Below are 26,586 nucleotides of genomic sequence, written 5' to 3' on the forward strand. Positions count from 1 at the left end.
TACTTAAATCTGAACCGAATATGTGTAATTGTTTTTATTTATTAAATATCTATTAAATATTCTATTATATAAATATATCAGTGAGATCGCGTGTTTTGTTATGTATGCAGATATCGCTCTAAGGAGAGACAGATCAAGCATAGAGATTTTTTTCTGTTTTTCTCATTACTCGATCCATGTTAATGACTTCCGCATAATGTACATAATGTGTCTTTCAATCTTTGACTCATCCTTTCCTCTCTGAACAGTCAAAAGGACAATTAGCTGTGTGTTCTAAACTTTAGGGATCTCGACCACGTCTGTGCACACACAAAACACACATACACACACATACATACACATTCTTTAAGATAAAAATATGTTATTCAGTGTAGCACAACTGGTTTGCACTGAATACCAATCTTCATTGTGACGTCCACTAATGTAATTTGCAACGATTGTAAACACGTAAGATATAGACGAGGGAGAGAGTAATTGATTTCTTCGATGAGGTTCGAAGGCAAACTGCGAATATAGACATATCTTATTGATATTCTAAGAAATTATTGTCGGTACTTAAATGCACATATGTGGAATGTATTTAAAAAAAAGCGTTTATGAGAGTGATTTTTACATTTATATGTATACTGAGGAAAATCCTTAGTTATTCAAACTATTTTATAAATAATAATTTATTTAGATAATCTCTAAACAACATAAAAAATATATGTCAAAGATATATATTATTTAAAGATATTTTTCGTTGTATTAATTAGCTTGTTTATTATAGTTAATACCATAATTTATAAAAAGAGCACAATTTACTAGTTTAATTTTAACACAGCTTGTCAATTCGAATTTTATTTTATTGATATAAAACAATCGTTCGATTTATTCGATTATTTTTTTATGTGCTGGGGAGAGTCATCATTTTTAAAAATATTTTTGTACTATATTATGTTAGATTAAGTTAAACAAAAATTTTTTAAGCAATTAATCGCAGAGAGAAAATTATTTTATGATCTTCCATTTCTATAAATTAAGGAATATATCATAAATTTTATAGAAATAACACATATGTAGATGTATTTTTTCTAACTTTTTGGAACGTCTATCTTACGTGTATACGACCGTGTGTCTATCCTTTGTAGAAATGCCTTATTATCACGTGCCTCAATAATATTTAAACTGTTCACCTGCTTATACCTACTACTTGTTAGTTTATGTATAACGAATATATATATATATATATATATATACATATATATATATGTGTGTGTGTAATATCAAGTTATTCTTTGTACTGCTCTTGTAAATATATTCTGGAGAATTAATGTCATCCTGTCGTCTATATATACTCTGTATACTATATTTATACATTATTTTTATGACCGCTTTCTATATTTATCAAACCACCAAACAAATATTTCACTTTTCATCTGTCTAATCACCCTGCAAAAAAATTAAATTTTTATATGTATATTTTACACATTTAAAAAGCATATTTAATTTCTGATGTTAGAGATTTCATAAATTGTTAAGTATATTATTCTTTTTAATTTCTTTTTACTCTTATTATTTACACGGAATAAAACATTAATATAATTACATTATGTAATTAAAAGATATATAGAGCTTTATCAAGATTCAAATATGTTAATTCCAAATTTCGAATCTTTAGATTTGATTTCGAAAATTAGAAATTTATTTTTAAATTCAAGCATATTTTTGATACATATTCTTTTTTTAATTCATTTCTTTTTTTACAAGATAGCTACAGTTTCTCTGCAAATTATCTCGTGTCCTTATCGCATGCTTAATATACACAAAATCCGATTCCATTTTCCTCGCTTTTTCACGCTGCGTTTTCTTCTTTCTCTCTTTCTCTTCCCTCGTGTAATTATTTTTACATATTGCGTACATCCGTTTCCGATTGTACACAAAAACCGCTGAAAATGTATCATTAGCATTAGTATAATTGTGTAATCCCATGCTCTTTTTATTCCAGCATAATATATCATCTTGGCACGAGCGTTATTAAAATTTATACATTGCACACGATGCTGAAAACTGGAAGATGATTGATCGCATAAATTTTTTTAATCGACACGAGAAAAAAAATGCGAAGTCACTATTAAACGCTATGTAATTAATTTTACATAAACATGGAACACAAGAAGTGAAATTTAAAAACAATTAAGTATGTCATACAAGAAAAATAAGAATTAATATATTATATTGCAAAAAGTTTTTTTTTTATTTGAAATTTAAATTTATTTTTCTTGATTTCTTCGCCTGACGATTGATAATTGTCATCTTGATTTATATATCAAGCATATACATTATATCTTATATAACATTTATATTTACGTAATATATATATATATATATAAATAAAATCTTATAAGTGACATGGTGTCATTTAAATTTAAATTGCACGTGATTTCATTGCAAGTACTGAAGATGGCTACACTATCGTCGTTCTGTACAAAGTGCATAACCTAATATTTGTGATTTGTCAAATAATGTAATGAAGCATATATGTGTTTTAATCGTAAATAAATTTATGTACGAAATCGTGATTTTTTTTGTAATAATATAAATTAATAGAGGAAATAAATCTTAACGAAAAATGCCGCAAAAACTTTCAATGGTAATTTAAACCCATCATTATTTTAAATTTTCTACTATTTTTATTAAAAAGATATGTTTATTATATAGCAATAATGGCAAGATTTACACATAAATATTAAATTTATTTCAGAATCACAAACGCAGCAGCAACAGTAAAAAGAGTGTGCCGCAAACTTCTGTTCCTCCTAAAGCAGTAGATGTAAACAGCGCAAGTGGTTTAACCCCAGAAGTGGAGGATAAATTTGAATTGGAATTATGTTGGTGTATACAGCAGTTAGAAACATGTTTAACTAGCGGCAAATTGCATGGGAAGCAGGAGCAGGATTTCAAGAAACATTTACATTTATTAAAGAGCAACACTGTGCCATTGATAAAAAAAAGACAAGCAATGAGAAATACATTGGGAGATTATAGAGAGAAGATGGCAGAAGATGAACGGAAGCTTATTAGAACTGTGTCAACTGTCAAGTTTACAAGTCCTGCTTCAATAAATAAAAAATCAATGTTTATCAGGAAAGCCATTCAACACGATGCACAGGAATTCAGAGAACAGTTAAACGATCATGGAACACAAGATGGATTAGTTAATACAAGGCAGGCTATTATGGACAGTAATAAGATGCAAACTTCATTTCAATTTAATTTTTAGACACATCAATAAAAAATGCAATTTTTTACATATTAATATAATGTATTATACTACTTGTACAATGCTATCCTAATCCATATTTTGTTTAAACACTACTCTTGCTCTTATTCTTTTTAATCAAGGAATTATTTAGAAAATGTAGAATATACGTTGTATTATAAAGCAATTTTAATTAAGTTATTATGCAACTATTTTTATATACATATTGAGGAGAGAAGAAAATATGCTTCCATTTTTTCAAGTTTAGCACATTATGAGAGAAATTTTGAATATATATATATATATATATATATATATATATATGTATGGAATAATTTTTGATGATAGTGAGGGTGAAAAATATTCCAAAAATTGTAATAATTGAAATTTTTAATGATTTTATGAAAACTGTTATAATTATTAAATAATAACTAAATATTTAAAATGATATTTTTAAGCCACATGTGGAAAGTAGGTCCTGTGGCGCAACGGATAACGCGTCTGACTACGGATCAGAAGATTCCAGGTTCGAATCCTGGCAGGATCGAAAATTTTTTTACTATTTTATTTTTCTCGATTTAACAAGTATATTTTCTACTTTTGTGTGCGTAAAAAAGATATACATTTACAAAAATATCCGATGAAGAAATTTCATTTTAATGTCTAATTAAAATTTACATAAATTATTTTCAGCCATTAATTTCGCTATATATAGCTTCTTTTCCTTGGAATAATTTTTTTCGGAATAATTATTTCTCGGAACAATTCTTTCTCGGAATAATTCTTTCTTCGAATTCCGTTGAATAAATCTTAATCGATATGCATACATAAGAAGTTTACGCAAATATTAGATTAAAGCATGGTTCACCATGTCATAGATTGATACGTCGCATGATCATCAGCCAATCGCTTCTCGGAAACGCGGTCTCCCATTCACGAGAGCAATTGTTCGTTTATTACTAATACGTGACCTTTGGCATATTTTCTTATATATATATATATATATATATATATATATATATATATATACCTATCCTCGACGTCCCCTTCTTGGAACAAAAAACTTAATCATATCGTTATTAATCTATTTTACGCGTGTTCTCGATGACTCACGTCTATTATGCAAGAGTAAAATAAAGGTTCGAACGTGCGCAAACTTTTCGAAGGGTGAGTAGACCTTCTACAGCAGGCATGTAATCCGCGGCCCATCGTAATTAGGGAAAATGGCTGACGATTCGTCGAAACATGTTTTGACAATTGCAATTGATTGAGTCCCGATGTGCCACGAAGAATTACGTCACGGTAGGAAGCAATTTATAACAGATCGTCCGGCCGAGTATCGTCGCGATGCTCAAATCCGGCTCTGCATTCGCGTTCCGCGAATCATCGCGCGCCTGTCTCATGTGCTAACTTGCTCGAACGTGTTCTTCGCGTTATATTTGCCATATCGCATGTCGGAAGATATATTGCGTTCTCGAGAAGAAGTTGGTATCATTTATTTTTTTGTTCTTTTTAATTGTTGTCTTCTGGCTCTTGCAAAAGTACTGTCGAGTGCTATCGAATAAATAGTGTAAGCAATAATGTATAATTTGTGTTATTCGCGCGGCCATCAGGCTCTCGCGTTGGCCTGTCATTTTCTCGTCTCGCAAATTGTCACGCGTGTGAAACAACATTTGTTTTAGTGTACTAGAACACACCCGCGATTTAGCTTGATATCGAGAAACGTGAATCATTCGTGTTTAGATGCCATTATTATGTTATATGATACTTTGTGTATGCAATGTAGATGATTATGCAAGTAAATTTTTCTTAATATCAATGTTACGCTAATGATTTGTCATTTTGTTTAGGTGAAAATGCTACATACCTGCTGCATTCTCTGACGTAACATCCTCTGGACACTAGGTGGATGTAGTAGAATTTGAGAAGTTACCATCGCTGTGTTAACACCGAAAGAGAGAGACCGCATCATGTGTCTTCTGTAGTTTCTACAATCATGGTTTAGACTAAGGGTCATTAAGGCAATAAAATGCCTGCCAGTTTAGTTAATAATGGGACAGCATTTTGCTAGTCTCAGAGAGTTCTTTAGAATGGACGGTGAAAGACAAGCTGCTGAGATATGCGCTAGCGCGCTCAGCCAACCATTGCCCCTGGAAATGGTGAATCGAGATATCACCGAGAGTCTGTCCGAAAACGAGACCAATGGCAATGTACCTGTAATGAACTCTAATATACTGCCGAACAGACTAGAATGTAAACTAGAAGGAAATTTGGACAACGATCGTTTAAACTTAGATGTAGACAACCATAATTCTAGATTCGAATCTTTGTATAGTCAACCTGTTGAAGCTCAGGATACAAAGCAAGTTTGTAATAATGGCAACGTTACTAATGAATCGTCGTTTAGACAGCAGCAGGAAGCGTGCTGCAGTAGTTCTAGTAGTAGCAACAGTAGTAGCAGTTCCGAAGATAGTCCCATAAATCCACCATTGAGAAGATCGTCTAAAACTTTATCATTTGGAAAGAGAAAGAGTATGTATACTAAATTTCTTTTTATGTACAAACTCTAATTATGTCCCTCTTGTTGACATTAATTATAATATGTTTATTAGATAAGCAGCGCAACAAGGATCAAAGTCCAGTTTGTAATCACGTTTTATCGTCGAAGAAGAAGCGTAGCAACTGGGTGTTGAAATTTAATTGCGCCAAGAGCAAAAGCTCCAAAAACACGGACATTATTCCCGGTCAAGGGAGTAATAATTCAGATTGCGTATGTACAGGTTACAGAAGAACCGAGGAGCATCCTATGGGTGCGGGCACCGTATTTAATAGTCGATCCGCTCCGCAAAGTCCCGTTCTCGGGCCACTGCCACCTAGCCCCGTAATTGATTTATCGCGATTTAATCCCGAAGAATTTCCTATGGAAGTATGTTTTTGTTTCTTTTTTTTATACATATATAATTTATAAAACTGAAGAGAACTTTTAACATTAAGGACTCAATTTAATTGAATCAATATTCTTTATTTTTAAAGGATTGTGACGAACGCGCGCGAATACAACGCGCTCGAGAGATGGAGGAAGGGGTCGAACCCCCTCCTGGTTATAAGCCTAATTATCCTACGGGAATACAAGTTCATCCTAATGGAATAACAGTGGACAGTTTGGCGGCATTGTTCCAAGCACATGCCGGTATTCAAGCTGCCGCTCTCACAGCCTTATCGCAGATCGACTTTACATTAATTCCAAATATTGAAAGACCCGCTCATACGCAGGTAATGAGCTTTTTATTTTTTTTATTTTTTTTTTTTATTGCAATTGATTGTGAAATTTATGAATTTTTTTGTTTATATTTTTAAAGCAATTTATAAATTTTTATTACGTCAGGTCGACTATGTCCACTGCCTCGTACCGGATTTAAGGTCGATTACTGCCTGCTCTTTTTACTGGGGTAAGATGGACCGTTACGAAGCGGAACGCTTATTGGAGGGCAAGCAAGAGGGTACCTTTCTGTTACGAGACTCTGCGCAGGAGGAATTTTTGTTTTCTGTGAGCTTTCGCAAGTACGGACGTTCGTTGCACGCGCGGATCGAACAGTGGAATCATAAATTTAGCTTCGATTCGCACGATCCAGGAGTTTACGCTTCCGAAACAGTACGTGTATATAAATATATATGTGCATTTATATTCCTAAAATTTCTTCTCATAAGTATCAGGTGTGAAATAATTACGATTTGTCGCGCCCGATTATACATTATATATATATATATATATATATATATATGTATATGTATAATTAATATTACTTAAATATAAAATTAAATTTTTTTACAGGTATGCGGTTTAATCGAACATTATAAGGATCCGTCATGTTGTATGTTTTTCGAACCTATGCTCACTATTCCGTTGCACCGAAATTTCGCATTTCCGCTACAGCATCTGTGTAGAGCGGTGATAACCACGCGGACAACGTACGATGGCATAAACAAGCTGCAATTGCCAAAGACACTCAAGAGTTATCTCAAGGAGTATCACTATAAGCAGAGGGTGCGAGTCAGGCGGTTAGACACGGAAAGTGATCTACAGACAGACTGCAGATCCATATCATGCTTGCCGATATGAGTCTTCGTGTATTAATATTCGATGAAACTTTATCATATGTTGCGCAATTATATTTCTTTATTGTCATTCTGCGCCGCCGTATTAAATGCGAGCGGTATGCATTATGCATGCACATGCATTGTAATACCAGGAATACCATGACTCCGACCCACAATTACACAGGACATTATTGCAATATTAGCAATAAAAGCAGTATATTCATCTTAAGGTGGACATACACTGAGCGAAGGGACAACGAATCAACGAATGCGAATATTCATTGTTAAAGTTCAGAAAACGTTATAATTGCAAACCTTCATCAGCGTTAGAGTCACTTATGAAAATACAATTCAATGCAAATATTTGATATAACACAAAATAAAGCGATGAACATTTGCTTTGTGTTCGCTCAGTATATATCCACTTTTAAACGATAATAGCTTCCACAGAGGGAAAACAGTGTAGTTATAATTTAAAAAGAAGAAAAAGGAAAAAAAAATTAGTGGGACTTGTGCAAAATATGTGCAAAACTTATGCGCGCGACAGGTGCCTATGTTCCCTCGAAAAAGTAATTCAATATGTAAATACGTCAAACTGACAATGCTTCGTATACACACGCACAGCATATTACGGAAATCGTTTACCGTATTATGTAAACTTCAATATCTCATTGCTACTGTTCTTATTATTACTGCTACTTTTATTTCTCTATTTTATTCCTGACTATGTTATCTTTTAATCGTTATTTTGAATATGTACTCGAGTATCTTCTTGAGTATATGTATAATTTGATGTTAATTAAAATTACGCGTACAGTTTGTACATTGATAATTTTTATAGAACGATACCAAAACTTATGCCTTTGAAAGGCGCGGCAATTTAGTCTTTTAGAAATTTTATTATAAAAAATTATGTCATCAAATTTTTAACCTTTATACGTAACTAAATGTAACTAAAGTTACAAAATCATTGCAAGATCTGGTTCGTATTACTCCTATTGTGCCTATTTATAATGTTAAATATTATTAGGTGAACGCTGTCTGTGTTCATGTTCATCATTGGCAGATAAAAAAAAGTCTACAATTTGTGTAAATTATTTAAATTTTGAAACGTGGAGGAGATATCAGATGCAATGAATTGAACTTGGAGTAAAACAATGCAAATCATTAAAATGATAAATTTGCAAAGTATATAATATTATAGTATGAAATTGTTAAAAGTATTGGTTAATGGTTACTCATATAATGAACTTCGTATTAATAAAAAATTTAATATTTATGTGTACATATTTTTACTAATATTTTTAGTTTCCTAATTAATGATTATATTTCTTTATTGCATCTATACTTGGATTATAAAATAAAATTTGTCTGAATTTGAAGAATATATTTAATGAAGAGGCTAATAATATTTTTATACTTACATTTAAGTTATTAGATTATATATTTTGCGAAGTGTAAATGGTGCAATCTTGTAAGCTGTAATATATCTTTTAATACGTTTGAAAATTCATTTCTATAAGTATTAGAGTATATTTTACAAAAAGATCAGTGGAACTTAATGTACAATTTTGTGATACATTTTAATACTTTTATATTTACTAATATTTGTAACAATTCTAGTTATTGCTGAATCTTGTGTTAAATTTAATACTATTTATTATTTTAAAGCTTGTATTTTTAATATATGTAGTTGTTCACAATCACAGACTTGCTTTAAAAATATGCGGAATGTTGAAGCAATATATTTTTTTGATGTTGCATAAAAATATGATTATAACAATGGATTAACTTTCTAGCATATATTGTGTGATTGGCAGCAGTACTTTGTAGTTGAAGACGAAGAAGAGAAAGAACGAAGCTAGAAAAAATATATCTATTATATTATAGTTAAGAAAAATAACTAAAATATTCTCTTGAGAATGAGGTTATAAGTATTATACATGCATTACTTTTTATACATTTGATTTTATCACAGTTGCAAAATTCAGCGTTGTAGTTATACATTTTTTTTCATGTTATAAGAAATGGTTTCATAATGATGACATCATGAATGGAAATGTAATAATAACAATTGTAAAGGATACTGATGAAATTTCTCTCCCATTCTTCCACCATGTATAATTCGGTGACAAGCGTGTACCGAAAATACCAATACTTCAGGAAAGATTGTAGACTTCGTATAGGATTAATCATTATGATTAACAATTAAGTAATTATATATTAATCCCTTATTACTTGATCCTTATCAAAAAATCAACTTTGGCCTAGATAAGACTAGACAATCTTACATACTATCCTTTAGCAAATTTAAAGGCTTGTTTCCATCAATTTAGGAATGTACACAAATTGAAGAAAAAGAAATGTATATAAATCAGGATATATATTATCAAAATATGTAAATGAAATCTACGCAAGATTCTGAGAAATATACTTGTCAAATTCTTTCAGTGCTCTCTGCATCTCTTGATATTTCGCGAGATCGCAAGCCTCGCTCAACGAAAGCCACTCGAATGCCTGGTGTTCATTCGACAGCCTGACAGACTTGTCCGGATTGATGAGCTCCGCTAACCAATAAATGACAATCTTCGGCATCCCGTTTACTTGATATGTCATCTCGTGTTTCGCGTCCTCGAAGATCCTGAGATCGCTGGACACGAAGCCAGCCTCCTCCTGGGTTTCGCGCAACGCCGTCTCCATGTCGGATTCACCTGGATCGACGTGACCTTGGGAACACGTCAAACATCAAAATCCGACTGTCAAAATTCAATTAAGCGGACACGATGATGGAATGCGAGGAGGGAGAAATAATCTTTTCAATCGATTCATTTGACAGGTCGTTGAGCGAAGAAACGTATCGGGATGTACGGGATTTATCTGACACAGACCTTTCGGAGGTGTCCAATGATGTTGTCCATATGATGTCTGCATCAAGAGAAACTGGATGGTGTCTTGAAATCGCCGAAAAATGACGAGGCCGCAAGCACGTTGTTGCATGATGGATGATTTTCCGTATTCGTAAGATTCTCTATTCTAAATTTCTCCTATATACTTCAATCAGCTGTTCAGTCCTCTATACTCAAATCAGCTGTTTCCACATTTGACACGTGACTCGAATACGAATTTTAAAAGAGGAGCAAGTTTTTAATACTCAATCTTAATAATTTGCAAACTTTTAAGCATGTAACAATAGATGGTACGATTACAATAATTGTGTAAACAGGTATCGTAAATTTTTACGAATTTAAATTTTTTTCTATGTAATAATAAATATTTTTCTCATATGTTTAATTTCGTATTGTAAATAAATATTTTTACAGACAACACGATAAAATATTTAATTCAGTGCATTTAATGTGATAAATTCAGCGGCTTTTCATGATTGATGTAAGTTCTAAATATTTTATAGATATTAAATGTACCTATCGATCGGCAGAATATGAATATAAAAAAAATAAAGCAAAAAATGAATTCCAAAGAAATATGTACATAAATCATTCATAACTCTAAGTGTAATCCAATCAAGAATTTAAATTTAAATTATGTAAGCTAAGAGATATCGATTATTAATTTAATTAAAATTTTTTTCTTTATTTATAGTATGATAAAAAATTTTAAAAAGCACATCTTGAAGACTTAAAATATCATCTATTTTTTATAACATAATTAAATAAAAAAATTTATTTGATAATCAAGACGTGTAAATGATTTAAAACACATACCATAAATTCTCCTCGTTCATTTATGCAATTTTGATGGATGTTTCTTAAAATATTTGTAATTCTCTTATACATTTTTTTTTCAAGCAATGGTCTTCAAGTATATGTTTAGGGGAATGCAGTTTTATTTTTTATAACATTGATATTGTATTAGCAATATTATAAGTTATCCAACATAGATATTCATATCTTGTCTTGTTTAAATTATCAGCTGCCCTTTGTACTTTTTTCCAGCGAATTTATAATTTAAGTGAAAGTGAAACTTATATGTATATTGAAAACTTTATCGACTAGATAAACTTGTCATATAATAAATTCTTCTAATTCTAAAAAACGTATAATCTCAGATGCGACGCTGACGGCTTTGCTTTCGAGCGAAATATTTTTCGTATTTATTATACATCGCAATTATATATATGTACACACACTAATTGACAGTGTTAGAAGAAAAAAATTTATCTGTAAGAATTTTGTATGCAGCATCAAATCGAATTATATAGATCTTAGAAAAAAAAGAAAAGAAAAGAAAAAAGAAATGATCGACAGCTCATGTATCGATATGAAAACGCACACGTGTTTTTGACGTTTTTGACAGGAATCTGAATCTCGGGAAACAATGCGTGTTACCATTTTATTATAAACGTTTCGCTACATTTTGGCTAGATACCGATCACCAGAAAACATTTAGCAAAGCTGTATGTACCTATCTACAGAGACTGACATGTGTCTGTGTGTGTGTATGTATGTATGTATGTATGTATATTTATGTATGTTCCAGGTAGCAAGGTATATCATTTAGACGTCATTAGGCATCAAAGTCTAATGACGTCACTTTGACATCTTTGCTACTTGGGGTGTATTATGCGTGTGCGAGCAGATGCATAGCTGTACGGGCAACTCACATACATATACACGCGAGAGAAATATGCATATTTCACGATGCGCTTATTTTACGTACAAAAGAAAGAAAGAAAAAAAAAGATCACAAGAAGACTCCTCTCCGACGTTACGTAGAGTCGGATTCCAAATGTCGCCCGTGCAGCTCTGCAATTTTATTAATCGGTTTTTTGATAAATTCTTTTCTCACGTGTGTTAAAATCATGAAATGTCCTTAGATTTATATCTCCTCCTTTTTTCTCTCTCTTTCCTTTCGATCGAAGGGTATAATTTATACATTTATTTCGTAAAGCAAGCGAGCGAAGGGTGGGTTTTTATGTATAGATTACGGTATATAATTAATTCGTCTATATGCCGGAGGGAGGGGGGGGGGGAGGAATTTACCATTAATGCTATCTGAAGGGGCCTTACTTTAACATTAATAATAATAATTACTATTATGGTGTGTATCTGTGTATGTGTGTGTGTGTATATATACTTCTATAGAGTCATTTTCTTACAATAACCGCTTTCGGATTACATTTCTTTTTTTCCTTTTTACAAGATGGTATAATGATGTTCAGTAATTGTAATACTAATTCTGATTGCTGTAGGAACAAACGAAACTTTCGATCATTATATCCTCCAGTCTAATTTTCTAATAACAGTGATTGGGTCTCTCTTTCTCTCTTGGAGGGGTATAAATGTTTGCGTTCTTGCAACTTGACTCTTCCTGTGAATCTCGATATAATTACTATAATCGCTATTATTATATTATATTACATTATTTTGCTTATTGGTTGAGATGGAGTAATCCGACGACACGAAACTGGTATGATTATACACAAAGAAGGTAAGTCCCGATGCCAGTGCTGCGTTTAATCATCGTAGCACTTAAAATCTTTATCAAGATGTTCGGTAACAGACAATTGGCGCCGATACTTAGTTGCTATCAGTCGTTTCACGATTCGCAACACGATGTACCGATTGTACATGGTGTCGGTGCGCTGAAGTTAATCCGTATTTCTCGGTGTAGCAAGTGTTAGAAATGTGAAAAATCATTGAGTTTATATAGTATGTAAATAAATTAGTCATTGCCTATTTTTAGTATAACATACTTCATTAATCTTAGGCAAATATAAAAAGTTTGCGATACTCGAGTTCCGAAGTGTATGATCTTGGTGTGTGTGAGGTTTCTCTTTCTCACTCTTTCTCTCGCTCTCTCGCTCTCTCACTCTCTCTCTCTCTCTGTCTCTCTATTAATTTAGTACCTTCATAATATATATTACATACACCAAGTCTCTCTAGTTCGCTTCTACTGTGTACAGTGTAATTCCTAATTTTATTTCATTCAACTGCAAATATCTTTGCGAATGAAAGGATTTTAAGTGTAATACAATATAGCCAATTACAATACTTAAATTTATAAATATTATCGTATCCTTCGTGTAGAAATAACAGATCTCGTTATTATTCTGATTTAATTTAGATTTATATAATTTCAACTCTTTGAAGAATGATGAAGTACTTGCGTGTATTATTCACATGAAATGCGAGTGATAATAACTCGATGATATTCCTAAATTATGTTAATAACTTCTCTGCTTCTCTACCTTCATATAGTATTGTGTATACTATATATATTTGTCGTTTCTATGATAGAAATAAACGTATTATTAATAATAATTATACGCTTTAATTATAATTGGCTAATCTATATAGTGCTGCGTATTTTCAAAAACTTATACTCTACAGATAAAAAAAAAGAAGTAAAATATCATAAAAATGTTCGACAAAAAAAATAAGCATGTCGCACACACGTTGTGCAACACAAATTAAAATAGCTCAATTCGTACATATTCGTAATTTAATTATTTCGGTTAATGTGTATGATTAAAATAAAGGTAGATTCTCAATACATAATGCTACGCGTATCCTTCGATCAGATTTTGTCAAATTGTTTACAGGCAAAACTCGCGCTCGGAAATTTTTTAATAATATTTTTTAAAAACAAAATCGAAAAAAAACAAAGTTATATGAAGACTTCTCTCTTGATGTTGTAGATGCAATGCTTTAATCTTTTACTTTCCGCAAGAATGGAAATAGAACGCGTTATTTTATAGTACAAGGAACATTGTTCCCGTGAAAGATGTAATCTATGTGAGAGATACTTCATTAGGCACATTTGATGATCCAATTGGAATCTGCACGTTCCAATTCTACTTTAATCTTTCAACATTTTCATGACAGCATAATACGATTCCACATTTCAAAAACGTAACTCGAATGCAGCTTCAACATCAAGAATAAACACAAGACATATAATACTGTTTAGAAATGAAGCGACAGTTTATGATAGATGGATTAATCAAAGAATCGATGGGGCAGGTCAACCTGTAAGCATGACACTGATTTCTTTCATTCGGATGCACGTTTCCCTGTGTTATCGACAATGAAAATTCGAAACTAATAAACTAATAGATTATTGTGTCCAACGTAACAGCTTCGTACATCAGGTCCGTTCGTTTCTTTCATCTTTCAATTTTTTTCGCTTTCGAGGCATTATGAGGACCCGACCTAGTTCTTCATTTTGGCACTCGGGAGTATTTTTAAATACATATTAGCCGTCACGGATCACAGTTTCGAACGTTTTTTTTATCAACGAACCGTTAATAATGATACCCTCCAACGCAGACGAGAACATCTTTCTCTTCTCTCTCATTCTTCCTTTCCCTTTTTCTCTAAATCTTACGACGATACGTTGACCTCGGAGAAAGGGGAGGAAGGAGAGCAGAGGAGAGTCTCGTTTAAACGAATATTTCTTGGGTATCGGATTCGGAGTCGGAGTCCCAGAAGAAGAAACAAGAGTAAAACTCCTCGTTGACCACCGCCACTTGGTGGCTACGTTCACGAGGTCGTTATGGATTGGCGCGATTGGCGGCTAGGGCGCCCGTAGCCGACAGTCACAGCTTGAGCTCGTTTGCGATCTTGCTGGCGATATTTTTGAAACCGATTGACGTGCCGGAGATACGCTTGAATCGCACCCCGTTTAGAGATAGTCGTGGCAGTTTGCAGACCTCGATCTCCCACTGCACCTGGCTGTCAGTGGCCGCTTCGCCGTGCGCACACAATAAAAGAAATCGTTCGCGTTGCTCGTACTGGCATTTGTTAGCATCCAACACCTGGAATCACGACACACAATATTAATAATAATGCTAATAACGCGTCTACTTCTATCTCATACAAAAACAATGCATATATCATTCTTCATCTACGTCTACGGATTATGTCTTGCTTAGAAACATTATATATTTTTCACTAATCTTATGTGAAGTGGATTTCGGTTAAATCAGCTGGTTTTTTCATGTTGTAGCTTATTATTGAGTTTTTCATGTTTGACTAATTGTAAATTATCTATTATTTTGTAGCTTTGAGCTTATTACATTTTTTGTGCAGCAAGTCATAAGAACATGTGAGAAAACCAGATTTTAGAGGGATTCAATTTCATCTAGGATTTCATACAAATTCTGCACTAATCCTATATATATACAATTGAATCTTAGTAAAATCTTCTGGTTTTCTCATATATTCTAGCTTATTGATTTGCTGAATAAAAAATGTAATAGGCTTAAAGCTAAATCATAAATAGTTACTGATTGTAAATCAGTCAAATATGAAAAACTTGATTGGCTGTAATTCAATAATTGTCCATTATTTAGCTTTGAAGCTATTACATCTTTTGTTCAACAAGTCGTAAACTACAACTTATGAAAAAAAATTGGCTGATTTAAACCACTTTACAAATCCATTTTACATAAGATTATAGTGCGAGATATTGTATACTTTTATAATATAAATAATGCTTTTTTTCGATACCTTTCGAATCTCAGACATAATTTCATTAGGGTCTCGACTACTGGTAGTTTTCATACTCCACGTGAAACGTAGACTGCGCGGCTTAACTTGTTCATCGTTAGTGGTAGCTCCGCTGTAACAAAGAGATATCTTAAACCCGTCCAAATTATATAATTAAAGGGTGATTCCAATGCAATTATAATTGTTTATAATTATAGGGACTAGGATAATTGAAATGTGTTTTCTCAAGGTAATTTATACGATAAAATTCTCACAACACTTTTGCATTTCGTCAAATATTTTTCTTTCTATTTAATTTTAAATGACATAAATTTGTCCGTATTTATATTTCTTCTAGCAAATTTTTATGTATATGTATATATTATCAGAAATCATTTATCAATATTAAACTAAAAAAATAGATATATTATGTAATGTGAAAATGCAAATTTTACAGAATGATGTATATCTAAAGCTTTAAGCTTGCTTAGTTGCGTAATAATAAACTTTTAATTCGTTTCAAGGAGAGACGATGTGATGCTGTGCTAAAAAAGTATTCTTGCAAGCTGTCAATAGAGAATAATGTTGAAAACGTGACGTGAAATGAAAATTTATTCAGAATTAAATTGTATAAAGTTATTAACATACATGCGTGACATGCAAATCATTTGCTATCGTAAGTTTTATCGCAATCTTAGTGCTGCATAACATTTTACATTTATATTGTAAATAAAACATATTTAAAGTAAGTGTTACACAAAACTGTAAAACTTGTGAATCATTGCAACACCTTGAATATGTATATCTTCACGAAAGATTTAATTTTATAAGGAAACACATGTAAATGATAATTAGTTACAAAAAAACATAAATTACAATGAAATTAATCTAAACATCGTTTCCATACAAATGAGATATAGTATCTTACATTAAGTATAATTGAAATATACAATATTTATGTAGCTAAACGTCAAAAATTATTTCTTTTTTTTTTAAATAAGCCATTTCGATGAGATATGCATGCTTCAACGTAGAAATCGTTTTAAACAGATGAACAGGCATGCAACAAAAAACGTATTTGTTTAAATGAATGTGAGTACGCGCGAGTTACTTCTGTTAACAATAACGACAAAACGGAAAAAGTTTGGATTGGTATCGAGAAATCAAGGAACGTAATGAGCGAAATTAAAAACACGTGGATCGTGTGATGGTATTTACGGTATGCGGCAACGTACCTCACTACTGGGTGCTTGGGGGGTACGGATGGGTCCATGGGGCTGAAATAACAAAACAAAGGCAGTTGCTAACAAACACACTAAACATGATAAATTAATCAAATTGTCAAATATGTTTTAACAACCATCACCATCCTGTCACCATCGCACACTGATTATGGCATATAGACAATTATGCGATGAGTTTTAAAGGATCTCTTTTAATATTGCATATAATAATCTTATTATAGATTTTTTTTTCAAATATAGAAATAGAAATAACAAAAAAAGAAAAGAAAAAAACACGGGATATGTGATGTGTGAAATTTTCTGTGGATATAAACATTTCATTGTTGAAAGGAAGAAAAATGTTTTTTTCTTTTCAGGGTAAATTATGATTTCTGATCCATATTGTGTGTATGTATGTGTTAAGAGACAAACTTTCGTGTAAATTACCATGTCGCGTGTGTGTGTGAGTGTAAAAAAAGAGCCCAATTTTTACACATAACATTCCTAATGAGTTACATGCATCGTATAAATAGTGTATATAATAAGACTCGTGTGTTTTTCGCACAAGCAAAATTATTCCTTTTTTATATATACGAGGATTCAGAAATAAATTGATACACAACATATACAAGACAGTTTTTGACATATTTATTATAATGCGAAATTATTACTATTATTGCTCCTTAAAATTATTAAATAATATTTCTATCCTGTTAATTTTACGTAAGCTATTTACTGCCCTCCATAACGTAAAAGATATCTAAATTAGAATTTCTAAATTAGGTTCTTTAAATATAATGGATTGAATATATATATATATATATATATATATATATATATATATACACACACACACATATATATATATATATATATATATATATATAACTGATAATATCCTAAGGATCCTCTGTGGATGCTTGGACGGGCACGTAATTGGAGTGCAGCAAAGAGCATCATCGCTTAAAGACGTTATATATATAATTTGCATACAAATGTTTTTTATCTCATATATATATATATATATATATATATTTTTTATATATTTAATATATGACGTGGTCTCATTCTTTCTCTTCTCTTTCTAATTATTCAATATTTCTCTCTCTCCCTCTCTCTTTCTCTCTCTCTCACTCTCTTTTTCTTCGCTTTTCTCATTTTCATATACATTAGTTCATTATTGTGGGTGGCCTTAGGTGTTATTATATATTTTATTACCTTTATATTCTTCTAATATCACTTATGCATCGAATATCGATAAACATGATGAATACAAAAACAAATTCTAGTAATAACGGCTTTTTAAACATTCGTTGGGAATATATTATATCAAAATATTAAATATATATCGGGATACATTAATTGTGCAATCTCGCGAGACATAATTAAAAAATAAAAAGAAAACAAAAAAGATTAATTAGAGAAACATCCTATATATTATACAACAGAAGTATAAATACAACTTCCTCCATATTCTTTATACAAAAGAAGAGGAAAAAAATCAATGTCTTAAAAGATCAGAGACAAGTAATATAAAATTTCTCTGATTTGCTATAAGTAGAGTAACATATACTTGCAAGCAGCCCAAGGGCACTTTATAGGATACGCTGTGGTCTGTCTTAATAAATGTATGCTAGTAATAATAATAATAATAATAATAATAATAATAATAATAATAATAATAATAATAATAATAATAATAATAATAATATAATAATAATAATAATAATAATTAATATTATTATTATTATTTGCCACATAATATGTAGATACTATTATATTGCGTTGACCAGATATCATTTAATAAATGCTATATTGGCAATGACTGGTGGAAGGATTAATGCATCAAGATTTATCGTGTAATAACGAGATATTTGAAATACACAATATATCGTATAGGAAAAGGCACGTATCTTTGACATATTAAAGTGCACATACACACACACACACGCGCGGTCATAACTCTCAAATTTATAATATACCTAAAAGTCAATATCTGCACTTAGTATTGAGATGTCAGATTTCGAGTTTTAAATAGCTACGTGTTACTCTATGTAAAATTTTACGTCCATCGGTTTCTCGTTTTTGAATTTAAAAAATACGTTGTAAGAAATATACATTCTTATATTAGAGAAAAAATTTATATTCATACTTTTACGATAAATAACTTAAATAAAAATTTATGAAAAGCTACTACTTAAATAAAAAAATTATAAAAGCTAAATTTATAAATTTCCTACTTTCTCTTGGTCAAATTAGATATGAATAACAATTAATTTAATTGGATCCATTATCATTTTACTAAGCACAGTATTGCAAAAAAAAATGAAATTAATATTTCTGTTGTGTAACAAGATTATCAGAGAAACATAATATACGTGCTCGAATATTGTATATTTCTAATAATCAAACGATGATATACAATGTAGGATACATTAATCAATATACAAATAAATCAAGTACCAATTATGGCCTGCTTTGTTCGAATCATATGCTCTATTGTGTGTATCGCGCGTTCTCAATAATTTATACAATTTTACAAATGAATATATTTATCAATAGAATAGAAATAAATTAAAGAAAGATAGGTAAAAAAATCAAAATTGCCGTTCATTGCAATCAAATAGCACTCTAATGAATTAATTCATTAGTCAGGTTTGAGATCAGCATCGGAGCAGTATTTATAACTGCTGGTGTATGTAGAGAAAGGAGGAAAAAAAGCTTTAGTAACACTAAATATATAAACACTTTTGCATATGCAATCTGTTGCTATTTGTTTACAAAACTTGGACAGTGTGGAATTCGTTCTACCGATAAAAAGTTATACTTTAATTCCGTGTAATCGTATTTTGAGAGACATGTACATTAATCATAAAGGAAAAATAAAATGGAATATCTGATATACTTTTTGGATACTTTTGGATACTTTCATTTAATTGTAATATTTGCTATTAGCACAAATTGCATGAACTTGGTTAAATAGTAAATGCAATTGTACTGGCACTTTTAATTAGATAGGAAGAAAAACGTAGAAATTAATTCTCAGAAAGTAATATAAAAGTGTGCATACATATGTCGAATTGCAAAATCATCATCTTTCTTTCTTAATATTGCGATATATAAATCGAGTTAGCTCCTTGTTTAGATTTTTTCATCTTCTTACAAAGAAAATTATGTTTTATTATATTATAACTTCAAAATTATCTGTAAATAATATGAAAAACTGCACAATATCTATTATGCGACAAAAAAAAAAATATTGTATCTTTATCTATATGTGAATTTATACACAGACACATATTTGTATATTTAACAACATACATATCCATTCGTTTTAAAGGATATATCTCCTTGTGAATTTCGTTTAATGAAATAATCAAAATCAATGTTTCATGAAGTTATTAATGATATTTAAAAAAATCATACATGAATTCCACGCTATCTTTGAGAGAAGGAACTTATGCTGGATATCAATAAAAAAATCAAAAAGAAAAATAATAAAAGAAAATTTCAAACATACATATGAAACTTGCTCGACCATACGCTGCATTAATTTTAACGAGCTGCATAGATAAAAGCTGCTTTATATTACGTAAAAATATGAAAAATATGCAGTACTGAGAATGCACTTGAATTGTTGGCTGGTGGAAAAGATCTCGTTACACAGATTCTACACGTGTTACAACTTTAAAAATGTTAATTGCTATCCAACATATTTTCCTGATGAAGAAAAGGAAAAGAAGGGCGGGAGGAAAAAAAGAAAAAAGAAAAAAGGCGCTAAACAATGTTTTACAAGAGATATACAACATTATATTCTATATTCCTCACACTGTAATATCCGCGAAAAAAAAAAGAATTAAGAGAAAAGTTCGAAACGAAATAAAACAATACATTATTGGTGGAAGGTGCGATTGCCATGGCGCGCGATATATCTGCATGCGGGACTCGCTCTCATTTTAGCTCGTGGGAAACAAGGCGAGACTTCCTCCTTCACTTAAAAAAATCTGTCAAAGTACGAACAATCATATATATGTACTCTGTTGTCGCTAGAAAAAAATCTATCTGTTCGTTCGTTAGTGTTAGTATAACTATTTTTCTCTCACACACACACACTCGCGCGCAAAATTTTACTAGTGTCGTGTATATAATAAAAAAAGAAATGTCAAATCAACACTTACATACTCGTACATACGTAACAGAATCTGTAATCTTCTTATAAGAATTTGCTAAATCTTAAATTTCAATAATATTAATTTGAACAATATTTCTTGGTTAAATAAGAAAATTTGTTTACATGAGAACATGTTATATAGTTTAATTAAGAAAAAATTAATTTTTTTAAAACTAATTTTCTTGTATGGAAAAGAAAAAATATTGGATGGAAAATATGATAAATGACAATTTTAATGAAATAAGACTGTAATATTGTTGAAATTTAAGATTTAGAAAATTCTTAAAAGAAAAAATCATAGATATTATTGGGTATATACAAGTATATATGTTGATTTGGCACTTCTTTTTTTCTGTGTACGGATTTATTATACTTTGATCACAAGCATCTTTCGTCGATTTCATCTCTTTGAGGGCAGTATAGAGAGAAAAGGGAATACTTCTTATATAGGATAGTAAGTAAATACAAGAAAAACAAGGAACATGTGTAAAAGTGTTTCTTTCATCATTGATAAAAAATATTGCAGAGAGATGAAGAAGAGTGTTTTATATATTCAATATCAGTTTCAATCGGAATTGTGTAAAAGACTTTCGCGTTATAATTTGTATGCGTCGTATGATTTACAAGTAAAACTCTCGTTTCTCATCACATTTGCGGGATCGCTAACTTTAAACTAACGTGGAAAGAAAAATCGATCTATGCCTGTCGCACATCCGCCGCTACGTAAAAATATTTCTTGACGTTTAAAAAATATAACAAGTGTCTTTGGGCACACTTATTCTTAAACATTTTAGTGAGTTTATAATACTTTACGTCGGGGAAGGCATCTACGTCGCGTCATCGCTATTTCTATATTTCGTAAAAAATAATTTCTTTTTTTGCACTCTTTTTATTTTACGAACAAAAGCGAGACACAAAAATAAGCTAAAAATCTCCGCGAAAAATGGTACAAAAATATACACAAGATATATATCGAGGTTTTCTCTTCTTAAACAGACGACGTAAAGTATATACATTCATACATACATATACATATATATATATATATATATATATATATATATATATATTTATATATACATATATAGTCACGAGGCAGAGGCTGAATTAGGAAAGGCACAGATTCCAGTGCTACATATCTAAGTGCGTAAGGCGATCTCCTGTTTCGTGATTTCAGGAAGACGTTACTTTTCTTTTTTAATAATTATATAACATTACACACACATGTGCATACGTATATGCGTTATGTATACCGTATATAAAAAACGTATATACGTATATATCACACGTATATATTCGAAGATGACGCGCAATATATGTAAAAAGTTCCTAAAAAATGTAATCTATACACTGAGAAAACTATGTTGAGAGAACCACAGAATAACGGAGCTGAGAAATATATATATATGCAAAATCACACAATATCCGTTGAGCAGTCGACCGGTTATTATTTTTTTGCTCGACATCAACATCGGTCGGCAGATTGGTCGTGTATAAAACCCGTGTCTCTATGGCCTTTCGCTTGTCGGAAGGAACTCGAGAGATGAAGCGAAGCTTATACGGTTCACGGCCTGCAGCATATAATATATAATAATATATAACCGGTGTGAATTAATTAATAATGCAGAAACGTCAAGGGGGGAAGAAATTGTTCTGATGCACCAATGGCTATGGATATGCCGTCAATTTCGTAACATTTATCTGTTTTTATTTCCGTTACTTATGTACATCGGGAAATGATGAGTACAGTGACCATATCATGAAAGTGAGAAAATATTCATTACATTACGGTTGTGTTTTATACAACGGATTTGTATATATATAAAACTCTCGTTATTCTGCAGTCTTCCATCCTCAGCTCCAAGCACTTTACATGTACGTGTGTGGTATACGCTGTCAATTTGCATTTAAATGTGCGATATGATATATAATTAGAAGTCCCATGTTTATATATATATATATATATATATATATATATATATATATATATAAATATATATATATATATATATATGTATGTATATATATATATATATATATATATATATATATATAAAATAAAATAAATCAAAGATATATGCCTCGCTACAATCGAGTGAGAAAAAGGGATGCACAATGAATATGCGAGGTGGCCTAAATTCAGCCGAGCAATGTATGTGTGTGTGTGTGTATGTGTGTTACTTCCATCAATCAATCTCGAGAGAATTCATCTTAAATCTCTTATAACGATATGATCTTTAATCCACGGTATAGAGTAGCAAATCAAAATTCTGTATAAGAAAACGCTCTGTATATCTCGTTATGTATATAGAAGAGAGACAAAAAAAAAATATATATATATATATGTATATATATTTCTACTTAGAATTCGGCTAAAAAGGGTACAATCTGTCAAGCAAATATTTATGGGACAAACAAACAATATCAATAGGTGAAATACGCGATATGCTTGAGGATGAAAATAGTACACACATATATATATATATATATATATACACATATATATATATATTATATGTATAAATAAGCTACGAACAAAATGCATAAGCTACATGTCCTGCGGCTTTCACTGATAATGGTCGCTGCTAGCTCATCGGATTTGTAATATCATGTATATATATATTTATATATATATAATATGTAATCATATCAATATAAAATTTCCAAAATTACATAGTCATTGTGCATCCTTAAAAAAACAGAAATATCATTTTTTTCATGCAAACAATAAATACAATTTATCAAACTATGTCAGTATGAGATAGTATATCCAAGTATATGTATTAAAATCTTAACACTGAAATGTTTAAGATGCTAAGCATGCACTGAGGGTCCACTGCAAAGCTGCGATATGTTTATGCTAGCACTCTCAGTCTGTACCCGCATATAAGATCGGATAACGTGTGACAGTATGAAATTATCAAATATATTTTCTACTTGGCATATATCCAGAAATAATTCAATGGATAATGGAGAATGGGAGAAATAAGAGAAATGGAAAAAAAGTGTAACAACGAAAGAAAATTTTTCATTTTTATGGATTTTCTTTGACGTGTGATTACTTCATAAAGTAATGCATGCAATAATTATATTTAAAAAATTAAAATCTTTGATACTTTTAACGCACATCTCTTTTTTGAATTAATATCTTTACTGTTTTGAAGGTATTTGATCGTCAATAAATTTTCAAAGAATTTCCTAGCTAATTAGAATGGAATTTAAAATTACAAAAGTCAATTTCCTATCGTATATTTTACACGTGACAATTGATTTAGACTGTAAAATATATATTTGTGAACTAACTGCACAAAAAATATTCGTAAATGAACGACGATGGAGTATAACATTTCGATCGTACGCGTTATTAGCATGCTGTCAAATATATATATATATATATATATATATATATGTATATATATATATAGGTATAATGCTAAATTGTGGATTCAAACAATTATGGAACTTACCGTTTGGAGAACTTCGAGGATAATTTCGAGAAGAAGGACGGCCTTGCTAGAGGGCTAATCGCATTCGTGTCCTGCGTTTGTGTATGACCCTGGAAGTATATATATTTATTAAGTATTATTAAGTAGAATATATTTTGTGTTAAATCAATCAAGCATCAAATGTATACTAAATAGTATACATATATACTAGATATATAATAAATACTGCTACAAGTAAAAATCGTGCTGTCTACCCGGTTTAATTATTCTCTAATATCCAAAATATTTAGATATCGATACGTAGGTGTGTCAAAGCCTCTTAGTAATGTTTCTTTTTTTAACTTATGTGACTATTCCATTTCATTTGACAAATACTCACCTGAGTGTGATTTCGCTGTGCTCTATTTTGGCCAGAATGAAACGTACTGCGACTCGGTACATTCCGTGGAAACGCTGGCGTAGTAGCTGTGGCCAGTCTGTTGCTCGCACATACACCCAAGCTAACAACAGACGATGATCTCTGCTTTAGTAAGTACTACAATTGTGATAAATATAATATATAGGCTGACTTATCGGCTCTATAGTTTTACGTGTATACTACTGGCAATTTGCGAAGAACGAGATAAAATTACAATTGATACCCAATTGATTGAATTTAAGAGAAGCTGGCAATTCAAGATGCAGAAAAACGGGTAGAATAAGGTAAACTGTTGTTCAAACGCTATGTCTATTTCTATAGAAATACTATTGTGAGTTTCTAATGCGCAAGCAATTTATAGCTTACAAATGAAGCTTAGCATGTAGATGAAGCGAAATTTATGAGAAATTAGTTTATATTGATTGAGAATATGTAGCAAATTACGAACGCAATATATTTCAATTTGAAAATGTAATTGCACATGCTTTAGAAACAGATTATTTCAAGATTATGCTATTCAAGAGAGAAATACGTTTGAATCAGGTAATCAACAGCGAGATTATAATCGCTTATAAATAATTGAGTTGCACGAATTATATTTGAATCGATAAATACGTATGAATTATATACTTTAATTAATTATTTCTTAATTAATAAATTATACTTATTACGACTTTTTAAAGATAACGAAACAATTTGCAAAAGAGAAAATATATGTAATTATTTATTATTTGAAATCAATGTAGAATAAATGTTTACTTAAATTGATTATGACGATCTACTTTTCGACTTACATCGTTATAATATTCTACATGATTAAGCTCACTCTAATTAATCAGAGTCATTCTAAAAATTGCCATGTGAGTAAAGAGTGTAAGCATGAAACTGTATAATGAATAAATGAAATGTATCGTTTTAGGTGCCGTCATCAAGCCTAAATGATCATGTACAAATAAAAAAAGGAGCTGAGATGTAATAATCTAGTAGAGATCTAGTAAAGTTTAATTCATGCAAATGAGAAGGAGAACGCAAGAGAGAAAAGAGAAATGAGAGAAAATGACCAAAAACTATCCTAGAGATCCTATGATGCGGATACAATCTTTCAAGTAAAACACACTCGAAGAGGCAGAACAATGTTATCTCGAAACCGACAAATTTCGAGGATGTATTCGCGAGAGAGATACCTGGGATACCACCTGGTTACCCTAAGAAAGTTAGTGGCCCAAGAAAGAAGTGAACATAAACGAAAGAAGAAACGCATATATAGTCGAAATATATACTTTATAAATATGCAGGAATAAGAGATACGCGCAGGTTTATTTTGGTTCTCGTATTAGAGGGACAGAGATTGTGGGGACCTGTACCTCTGCCTAAGGGGGTCAGCGGTGGCGAGTAAGGAGTTGTGGGCGTTGCGTGGTTGAGGGTCCAGTAGTGAATGGTCGCTGGGGGGTACACCACTTGAGGAACGGTGACCTGCACTGATGCTCGCAGACTTGGTGTGACCCCGCGTCGGTCTAGTGCCCTCGCCCAGGCTGTGCA

General features: G+C 31.2%; 5 protein-coding genes, 1 long non-coding RNA gene and 1 other non-coding gene across 18 annotated transcripts in view; 4 read left to right on the top strand and 3 right to left on the bottom strand.

Moving 5' to 3' along the window:
- The first annotated feature begins 1,507 nt into the window (after positions 1 to 1,507).
- On the top strand, positions 1,508 to 3,294 carry LOC114929259 (UPF0488 protein CG14286). The gene is made up of 2 exons (XM_029300738.2): positions 1,508 to 2,632; positions 2,744 to 3,294. Exons 1-2 carry the CDS (start codon positions 2,612 to 2,614, stop codon positions 3,260 to 3,262), a joined length of 540 nt encoding a protein of 179 aa, XP_029156571.1. The 5' UTR covers positions 1,508 to 2,611; the 3' UTR covers positions 3,263 to 3,294.
- A 421-nt stretch (positions 3,295 to 3,715) lies between these two features.
- Positions 3,716 to 3,788, top strand: TRNAR-ACG (transfer RNA arginine (anticodon ACG)). Its single transcript has one exon. It is a non-coding gene; the product is annotated as a tRNA-Arg (tRNA).
- A 497-nt stretch (positions 3,789 to 4,285) lies between these two features.
- On the top strand, positions 4,286 to 8,618 carry Socs36E (Suppressor of cytokine signaling at 36E). Of its 6 annotated transcripts, none has more exons than XM_085480222.1 (6): positions 4,286 to 4,408; positions 5,092 to 5,773; positions 5,854 to 6,167; positions 6,275 to 6,514; positions 6,627 to 6,893; positions 7,074 to 8,618. In XM_085480222.1, exons 2-6 carry the CDS (start codon positions 5,293 to 5,295, stop codon positions 7,359 to 7,361), a joined length of 1,590 nt encoding a protein of 529 aa, XP_085336348.1. In that variant the 5' UTR covers positions 4,286 to 4,408; positions 5,092 to 5,292; the 3' UTR covers positions 7,362 to 8,618. The 6 variants fall into 6 exon arrangements, with proteins under 6 accessions (XP_085336348.1, XP_029156565.1, XP_029156566.1 ...); XM_029300732.2 differs by lacking the exon at positions 4,286 to 4,408 and adding an exon at positions 4,415 to 4,543; XM_029300733.2 differs by lacking the exon at positions 4,286 to 4,408 and adding an exon at positions 4,415 to 4,543 and having other exon boundaries at positions 5,854 to 6,122.
- Positions 8,619 to 9,062: 444 nt separating this feature from the next.
- LOC146724294 (uncharacterized) lies at positions 9,063 to 9,628 on the bottom strand. Its single transcript, XM_085480224.1, has 2 exons — positions 9,427 to 9,628; positions 9,063 to 9,215 (listed from the first exon to the last, which is right to left on the bottom strand). Exons 1-2 carry the CDS (start codon positions 9,533 to 9,535, stop codon positions 9,127 to 9,129), a joined length of 198 nt encoding a protein of 65 aa, XP_085336350.1. The 5' UTR covers positions 9,536 to 9,628; the 3' UTR covers positions 9,063 to 9,126.
- Positions 9,629 to 9,703: 75 nt separating this feature from the next.
- Apf (purine phosphoribosyltransferase family protein Apf) lies at positions 9,704 to 10,377 on the bottom strand. The gene is made up of 2 exons (XM_029300625.2): positions 10,228 to 10,377; positions 9,704 to 10,065 (listed from the first exon to the last, which is right to left on the bottom strand). Exons 1-2 carry the CDS (start codon positions 10,334 to 10,336, stop codon positions 9,749 to 9,751), a joined length of 426 nt encoding a protein of 141 aa, XP_029156458.1. The 5' UTR covers positions 10,337 to 10,377; the 3' UTR covers positions 9,704 to 9,748.
- Positions 10,378 to 11,675: 1,298 nt separating this feature from the next.
- LOC114929153 (serine/threonine-protein kinase MARK2) overlaps positions 11,676 to 26,586 on the bottom strand; it is a 29,554-nt gene continuing 14,643 nt past the window's right edge. For 3 of the 7 annotated variants that reach the window (XM_029300574.2, XM_085480228.1, XM_085480227.1), the window contains exons 11-16: positions 26,412 to 26,579; positions 25,009 to 25,129; positions 24,651 to 24,739; positions 17,025 to 17,066; positions 15,811 to 15,922; positions 11,676 to 15,116 (exon numbers count right to left, since the gene is read on the bottom strand). In XM_029300574.2, coding sequence (XP_029156407.2) covers positions 14,898 to 15,116; positions 15,811 to 15,922; positions 17,025 to 17,066; positions 24,651 to 24,739; positions 25,009 to 25,129; positions 26,412 to 26,579 — 751 coding nt within the window. In that variant the 3' untranslated portion in view covers positions 11,676 to 14,897. Of the gene's footprint in view, positions 15,117 to 15,810; positions 15,923 to 17,024; positions 17,067 to 17,638; positions 21,017 to 22,418; positions 22,755 to 24,650; positions 24,740 to 25,008; positions 25,130 to 26,411; positions 26,580 to 26,586 lie in introns of those variants that run through there. The other 4 variants (XM_085480225.1, XM_085480226.1, XM_085480229.1 and 1 more) reach the window with 4 other exon arrangements.
- LOC146724295 (uncharacterized) lies at positions 25,017 to 26,574 on the top strand. The gene is made up of 2 exons (XR_014924141.1): positions 25,017 to 25,331; positions 25,967 to 26,574. It is a non-coding gene; the product is annotated as an uncharacterized LOC146724295 (long non-coding RNA).

This window comes from Nylanderia fulva, unplaced genomic scaffold, assembly GCF_048542155.1.
Source record: "Nylanderia fulva isolate GAGA-0341 unplaced genomic scaffold, ASM4854215v1 Scaffold14, whole genome shotgun sequence".
Taxonomy (NCBI): Eukaryota; Metazoa; Arthropoda; class Insecta; order Hymenoptera; family Formicidae; genus Nylanderia; species Nylanderia fulva.

What these genes read in the sequence shown, in the direction of transcription:
- LOC114929259 (XM_029300738.2), top strand. Translation starts at nt 2,612, where the DNA reads ATGCCGCAAAAACTTTCAATG. An exon ending in TGCCGCAAAAACTTTCAATG is followed by an intron (nt 2,633 to 2,743) that starts GTAATTTAAACC and finishes AATTTATTTCAG; the next exon opens with AATCACAAACGCAGCAGCAA.
- Socs36E (XM_085480222.1), top strand. Translation starts at nt 5,293, where the DNA reads ATGGGACAGCATTTTGCTAGTCTCAGAGAGTTCTTTAGAATGGACGGT. An exon ending in ATCATTTGGAAAGAGAAAGA is followed by an intron (nt 5,774 to 5,853) that starts GTATGTATACTA and finishes TATGTTTATTAG; the next exon opens with ATAAGCAGCGCAACAAGGAT. An exon ending in AAAGACCCGCTCATACGCAG is followed by an intron (nt 6,515 to 6,626) that starts GTAATGAGCTTT and finishes TTATTACGTCAG; the next exon opens with GTCGACTATGTCCACTGCCT.
- LOC146724294 (XM_085480224.1), bottom strand. Translation starts at nt 9,535, where the DNA reads ATGATTAATCCTATACGAAGTCTACAATCTTTCCTGAAGTATTGGTAT. An exon ending in ATGGGAGAGAAATTTCATCA is followed by an intron (nt 9,216 to 9,426) that starts GTATCCTTTACA and finishes ATAATATAATAG; the next exon opens with ATATATTTTTTCTAGCTTCG.
- Apf (XM_029300625.2), bottom strand. Translation starts at nt 10,336, where the DNA reads ATGCAACAACGTGCTTGCGGCCTCGTCATTTTTCGGCGATTTCAAGAC. An exon ending in TCATTGGACACCTCCGAAAG is followed by an intron (nt 10,066 to 10,227) that starts GTCTGTGTCAGA and finishes CGTGTTCCCAAG; the next exon opens with GTCACGTCGATCCAGGTGAA.